The following is a 7,149-nucleotide window of genomic DNA, read 5'->3' as shown; positions in this document are numbered from 1 at the left end:
AAAGAAAAAAAAATTTATAATAATAATAAAAAAAAAAAGAAAGTAAAAGAAAAGAGAGAGAGAGAAAGGAGCCACCTGCCTACCCTTGGGATGGGGATGGAGACCCTGTTATCTGTTTCTCTGACCTTAGAGGAGGGCTTTGCTTGGTCAGGGACAGGCTTTCTCACAGAGGCCTGCTCGCTGCCTGAAGCCAGTTTAGTTTCTGAGGGGTATCTTTTGCCCTTAGGTCCCCCGGGGCTACCCTTGCTGCCAGTGCTGTGTGCTGTTGGGGGTCTTCTCCTGCTTTCTAATGCTTCCTGTGTTGGGGGATTCCTCTGGCAGCGGAGACTGAGACGTCTTGCTGAAGGTGAGAAGAGATCTCATACCCTACCCCTCCAGGATGGAGACCCGATGGTGGTAGGGAGCCTGAGGTGACTCCTTATGGCCAAGTGGCCTCCAATGAGGGAGGGGTCTATGACCCATTTCTCTGTCTCCCTCAGGCATCTCCGAAAAGACAGGGTAAGTGGGATTATTTTTCTATGAAGAAGGCTTTGAAGGAAGAGGTTTAGGAGTGACCAATGACAGAGGCTCAGCACTCAACTGCTCTCCATGCTCCATCCTGGAAGGTCGGAGGAGGACCGAGTCAGGAATGACTATGAGGAGAGCCAGTGGACTGGAGACCGTGACACTCGAAGTTCCACGGTGAGTCAGGCTGGTCCTGACAGCCCTGTTGGCCAGGGGCTGACAGTGACTAAGATTCTGCAGTTAGCTCCAGGTTAATCACTGCCCTTTCCAGAAAATGGAGTCAGAGATGGAAAGGATCTTATCTTGTGTGTTGTGTGTGTGTGTGTGTGTGTGTGTGTGTGTGTGTGCGCGCGTGCAGGTGAGCACAAAACACTCGGAGAGGTATTTCAACTCCCTGAGACCCGATGGTGGTAGGGAGCCTGAGGTGACTCCTTATGGCCAAGTGGCCTCCAATGAGGGAGGGGTCTATGACCCATTTCTCTGTCTCCCTCAGGCATCTCCGAAAAGACAGGGTAAGTGGGATTATTTTTCTATGAAGAAGGCTTTGAAGGAAGAGGTTTAGGAGTGACCAATGACAGAGGCTCAGCACTCAACTGCTCTCCATGCTCCATCCTGGAAGGTCGGAGGAGGACCGAGTCAGGAATGACTATGAGGAGAGCCAGTGGACTGGAGACCGTGACACTCGAAGTTCCACGGTGAGTCAGGCTGGTCCTGACAGCCCTGTTGGCCAGGGGCTGACAGTGACTAAGATTCTGCAGTTAGCTCCAGGTTAATCACTGCCCTTTCCAGAAAATGGAGTCAGAGATGGAAAGGATCTTATCTTGTGTGTTGTGTGTGTGTGTGTGTGTGTGTGTGTGTGTGCACGCGTGCAGGTTAGCACAACAGACTTGGAGCCGTATTACCACTCCATGAGGGACTTCAGCCCCCGGTTGCCCCCGACGCTGGAAGAGGTACCTTATTCCCAAGGTGAGTCATGATGACGTCAGGACTCCCCCACTCAGGGCTACCCCTGACATCTGGACGGGGTGCCCTGACCACCCTTTCTTCTACTCCAGCTCCAGGTTTCGCAGGTCTTGCTGATGAAGATATGGCCTTCCCCAGGCACCTGTATGACGAGGTGGAAAGAACATACGCCCCCTCTGGGACTTGGGGACCCCTCTACGATGAAGTACAGATGGTGAGCATATTTGTATCAGCAGGAGTCTTCCCTGGCTAGGGCTGGAACTCCGTCTACTACTGTTCGTATTAGAGTGAGCTAGCTGTTGTGACAAAGAGGCCTGGCCGGAAGCCAGCGGCCTAGGGAAGACAGTCTATCCCCGTCTCATACAGCAGTCAGAGGTGGGTGCCTTGCTGTACGTGATTATTCCGGAGCCCAGGTTGTCTCCATCATGCTCCTCTGCCATCTCCGAGCACCTGGTCCAAGTCTGCGTGGACAGGTCAGCTCACTGAGGGTTTTGGCAGGTCGGGAAGGGAAAATGAGTGTGGTGGAGGCACGGCCCTGCTTACACCTAGGCCCAGAAATGGCACACATCCTTTCTGTGTTCGTTTCACTGGTGAGAACATGGCACACGGCCACACTTACTGCCAAGGAGGCTGTGAATGTAGTCTGGCCTGCCAGCTACATGCCTTGCTACAATTCTGTGGAAGAGTGGTTAAGCAGGGAGGAAAACATTTGTTTGGCCTACTCCATTGAAAAGTCAGTGGAGGGCCCGTCTGTGGCCTGGTGGTTCAGGGAGCCAGATGCCACATGGCAGACCGTGCAGTTCAAGGTCCAGACCTGGCAGCTTGAAGGACATGCTGGGCACGCGTGCATGCATGCCCCAAATCCCAAAGTGAGAAATGGGCTTGCTGCACAACCACACCCCATGATGTGTGTGTGGGGGGGGATGCTTTCTCCCTCTCCTTTCTTTCTCTCTCTCTGGTGAGTATATGCATCCTCTGGCTTACAAAGAACAACAAAAAATCAGTTTAGATAGAATTATTTCAGGCCCAGGTGGACCTAGAATTTCCTCCCTAAAGATGTCTCTTGCAAATACAGGGTTGTATCTTTTCTTGTTAAGTGTATTTATTTTATTTATAATAGTCAGCACATGTGCATGAGAGAAAGAGGGAGGGAGAAGCACCCTCAACAGCATCTTGTTACCCTGTGATCCCCGTTCCCCAGCCCTCCAGATCTTCAGGGTTTTGGGCATGTGCATGTGTGTACCCCGTGTGGTCTCAAGCCAGCCTGGAGATCTGAACCTGCAAGCAGCCATGTGACTTCCAGCACCACAGTTTAGTTTGCTACTGACTATACCACCAGCTGGGCCATGAATTCTTTTTTTCTTGTTTTAAATTTTTCTATAGGGCATATGTGCTTACCAGAGAAAAAGAGAGAGAAGTTGAGAAAGCACCTCCCAGGCGATGGCCACAGGCAATCCCTTCTCTTCCGTTTCTCCTCTCAGAATTTTAGGCATGCATGCACATGTGCCTGACATGTTTCTTTTTTCCTTTTTTTTAAAAAAAGGAATTATTTTGTTTTATTTTTTATTTATTCACTCATTTATGTTTTAATTTTACCAGAGGGAAGGAGGGAGGGAGAGAGAGAGAGAGAAAGTGAGAAAAGCAAGCCACCAGGTCCAGGACTTGAACTGTGGTCAGCCATGTGGGAGTGTCCAGCACCTTAACCACCACTCCACCTGCTGGCCCCCACCTGGTATGTTTCTTAAGCCTTTAGGTCTGGGACTCAAACTGTGAAGTCAGTCATGTGTGATCCAGCTGCTTTAACCACCACTTCACTAGCTGTGACCCCTCTTTTTTAAAAATTCATATACAGTGTATGGGACCAGCAGATGGTATAATGGCTATGTCACTGGACTCCCACGTAGTAGACCGCGGTTTGAGTCCTGGACTGGTGGCTTGAACTCATGCTAGGCGCGAGTGCATGCACATCCAAGATCCCAAGAGGAGAATGCAGGAGGAGGGATTACGGTGTAGCCATCTTTCTTGGGGGGTGATTTCTTGCTTTCTGTCTCTCTGTCTCTCTCTGTCTTTCTGATGAGCACAGGTGCCCTATAGCAAAAAAAAACCGCTCCAAGAAAAATTTCATAAACAGTGTATATATGCATGTATGTGTATGCACACAACAGAGAGACACAGAAAGAAAGACAGGCACCCTTCATAGGGCTCAGTCATGCCACAGTCCCCTTCCTCCAATCCTCCAGACTAACGAGGTCCTGGGCGTATGTAGACATGGCATGTTTTCAGGCCAACCGGGTTGGTGACTCAAACTGCAGTGGGTTTGTGGCTTCCAGCTCCAGAGTCCTGCATACTATTGGCTATGTCACAGAGGCTAGGCCTGTATCTTATCAAATTAGAAATTTTCTAAGAAGAAAAATGCCTCTTTTCAGTAATTCCAAATGCCCAAGGCTGACACTTATTGGTCTAGCTTAGGTTACATACGTATTGCTGAACCAATCGCTGAGCCCCAGGATAGAATATGCTAACTGCGCAGGCCTGGATCAATGCCCACCCATAGGATCAGGGAGTAGGGCCGGCCAGAAACCCTGAGACTGGCAGAGGAACGGGGAGCCCAGAGGGAGTGAAGACAGGGCCTGAGCAGGCAAAAACTACAGGCAGACATTGGACCACTCATCAACCCGCTACCCACTGCCAGGCAGGAAGGGAGGTGGGACAGAGCCCCCAACTTTCTGTGCGGCTCTGGCTAATGCTCTGGCATCTCTGGGCCAAGGGTTTCCCTCCATATCACCATCTCATATGGGGCACTGTTCTCAGACTGCAGCTTCTAGCCACTATGCGAACGCGCACGAAACGCTGTCCATGGTGCTGGACCAAGTGTGTCGTCTACAGCACAGATGGAATCCACAGACTTTCTGTATTAAGGGCCAGAGAGTAAACATGTTGGGCTTTGTGGGGCGTACAGTGTTCGTCAAAGCTGCTCAACTCTGCCATTGTAGGGTAAAAGCAGCCACAGACAATGCATAAATGAGTGCGGCAATGTTCCGATAGAACTTCATTTTTAGACGCTGAAATTTGAATTTCATACCAGTTTTGTATGTCACCAATATTCTTCTTCTTTTGATTTTTCCCCCAGCAATTTAAAAATATAGAGCCAGTCTTAGCTCTTAGGCAGTACAAAAACAGGTGGCAGCCATATTTGGCTTCTGGGCCAATCTGCTCTGAAGTTTGCCAAGTGAGAACAACCATTTTCTCCTAACGGTAGGACAAAACACAGCCCCAGTAAGAATCGCCCTTCATGGTCTTCCCCACCCCCTTCTCTTTTGATGGGAAAATGTTTGGGAAACCCAAAGGACTACCAAAATCACAGCTCACATTCCCAAATCATGTTTGACATCGCTTAAAGATGTTATATTTCTGGGACCAGCAGTTAGCATAATGGCTATGTCACTGGACTCCCATGTGGTCGACCATGGTTTGAGTCCTGGCCCTGGTGGCTTAAACTCATGCCAGGTGCATGTGCATGCGTGCCCAAGATCCCAAGAGAAGAATGGAGGATGAAGGGATTGTGGCGTGGCCATCCCCCCTGGGTGGTGATTTCTCGCTTTCTGTCTCTCTGTCTTTCTGGCAAGTGCATGCGCCCTATAGCAAAAGCCTCTAAAAAAAAAAAAGATGTTATATTTCTGACATTCAAATAACTTTTCTGACATCAAATCATGGGCTATCTTGGACTTGCTTCAAAATAATCCAGTTTGTGGGGGCAAGGTAGGAGAAGATAGAGATATAAATAAAGATTGACTAAGGGTTGCTATTATTGGAGTTAGGTGATGGGGACATGGGATTCATGATGGGAATTCACCATCACTCTCTTCTTGTATATGTTGAATATTTTCCATAATTCAAAGTTAATTTTTCCCTGAGAAGTTGAGCAGGGGTGTGTTTTCCCTAGAGCTGCAATGATGACCCACAAGCCATCACTCTATGGTTCTAATTCCATTGTTTGCCTGTCAGAGCCCCTATGACCTCTACTGGCCTGAGAACAAGTATGAGGATTCCAGAGGAATCTATGATCAGGTGGCAGGAGACGTGGACACCGTGGAATCTGATTCTCTGCCCTTTGAGCTGAGGGGGCATCTGGTGTGAGAACTTTCTCAACGCCCTTTTCCTGCACTTACGGGACATTCTCCTCCAATGACTCTTCTCATTGTCGCCTGGGCGGAACTCACTTAAGGAGCTCTGTAACACACAAAGGGACTGGACTTTCAGGAGGGACTATGGAGGGATGTGTGTAAGTGACAGAAGGTGATTCAACAGGGTGCCGAAGTAGAAACAGACTCCTTCTGGGGTTGCCTTTAGAAACAAAACTTCTCCAGGACCAGCAGTTAGTGTAATGGCTATGAGGCTGAACGCCCATGTAGTTGACTGTGGTTCAAGTCCTGGACCCGGTGACTTAAACTCACGCCGGGTACATGTATGTGCATGCCCAGGATCCCAAGAGGAGAATGGAGGAGAAGGGATTGCAGTGTGGCCATCCCTCCCTGGGGGGTGATTTCTCTCTTTCTGTCTTTCTGGCGAGCGCATGCGCCCTGTAACAAAAACCTCTAAAAAAAAAAAAAAAAAAAAGAAATGAAAAGAAAAAAAGAAAGGAAACTTCTCCAAAGGGGCAGAGTGAATTGTAAATGACATCTCAAAAATGCAAAGCTATCCTGAGCGTCTTTTATGAAGTAAAAGGTTCCGAAGTAGGAAAGGGCATAGTAAAAATTCAGTTCATTTTGAGTTTAATTACGTCTGAAATAGCTAATAAGGGGGGATTGATGAACCATTGTCATGCCCTACTTTTTTTCTTCTCTTCTTTTTTACTACTGTTTTCCACAGTTACGTAGAACATGATGTATAAACCATGACCCACCTATGAACATAAATAGATGATATAGGAAATCAAATAGACTCTTTTTTTTTTAATCAAATAGACTCTTGAAAGAAGCTAGACACAAAAGGATATATATTGTGTAATTTCATTTGTGCAAATTCTAGGACAGGTGAGACTAATCTATGATGCTAGACGGCATCAGTGGTTGCCCCGGGCTTGAGGGGAAGATTGTGAAAAGGTCTGAGGGCGCTTGTTGGGGTGATGGAACTATTCTATATCATGATTGCAGAGTTGGCTACACAAGTGCATAGATCTGTCAGAACTCGTGGAACTGTAGCCTTAAGACGAATGCCTTTTATTGTACATAAGTTATATCTCAATAAAGATGATTTAAAAAACAGACTCCGTCATAAAGCAACCAGGTAAGAGAATTCTTATTCTTCACATTGAATAGCAAGAAAGATAACTGAGAAAGCTGCCTGTTTCCATGGAGAACAGAGTAAAGTGTGATCTTCCTTTAGATCTCCACTGCTATGTGATTGATCATATTATCAAAACTGTTTAGTTGAAGTGGCTGTCAATATATCATTTTTTATCAGAGCAGACTAAGATAAGCTATTACAGCACAGCACTGGAATACATAAATACCCAAGGATCCAAATAATTTCATTTTTTTAAGAGAGATTTTTGCTATAGGGCGCATGTGCTTGCCAAAGAGACAGAGAGAAAGTGAGAAATCACCCCCCCCCCAGAGAGGATGGCCATGCCACAATCACTTCTCCTCCATGCTTCTCTTGGGATGTTGGGCATGCATGCCT

At 47.5% G+C, this 7,149-nt stretch overlaps 1 protein-coding gene across 1 annotated transcript in view; it reads left to right on the top strand.

The window, feature by feature from the left end:
* Positions 1 to 5,887, top strand: part of NPHS1 (NPHS1 adhesion molecule, nephrin) — a 21,644-nt gene extending 15,757 nt beyond the window's left edge. Inside the window, exons 24-29 of the mRNA XM_027769527.1 lie at positions 227 to 346; positions 480 to 498; positions 606 to 681; positions 1,377 to 1,470; positions 1,560 to 1,681; positions 5,473 to 5,887. Coding sequence (XP_027625328.1) covers positions 227 to 346; positions 480 to 498; positions 606 to 681; positions 1,377 to 1,470; positions 1,560 to 1,681; positions 5,473 to 5,604 — 563 coding nt within the window. The 3' untranslated portion in view covers positions 5,605 to 5,887. The remainder of the gene's footprint in view (positions 1 to 226; positions 347 to 479; positions 499 to 605; positions 682 to 1,376; positions 1,471 to 1,559; positions 1,682 to 5,472) is intronic.
* Positions 5,888 to 7,149: the final 1,262 nt, after the last annotated feature.

The sequence above is a fragment of the Tupaia chinensis genome, unplaced genomic scaffold (genome assembly GCF_000334495.1).
Source record: "Tupaia chinensis unplaced genomic scaffold, TupChi_1.0 Scaffold149922_1, whole genome shotgun sequence".
In the NCBI taxonomy this organism is placed as follows: domain Eukaryota; kingdom Metazoa; phylum Chordata; class Mammalia; order Scandentia; family Tupaiidae; genus Tupaia; species Tupaia belangeri.
The sequence above is the reverse complement of the archived record's forward strand: the minus strand, read 5'-3'. Positions and strand labels throughout refer to the sequence as shown.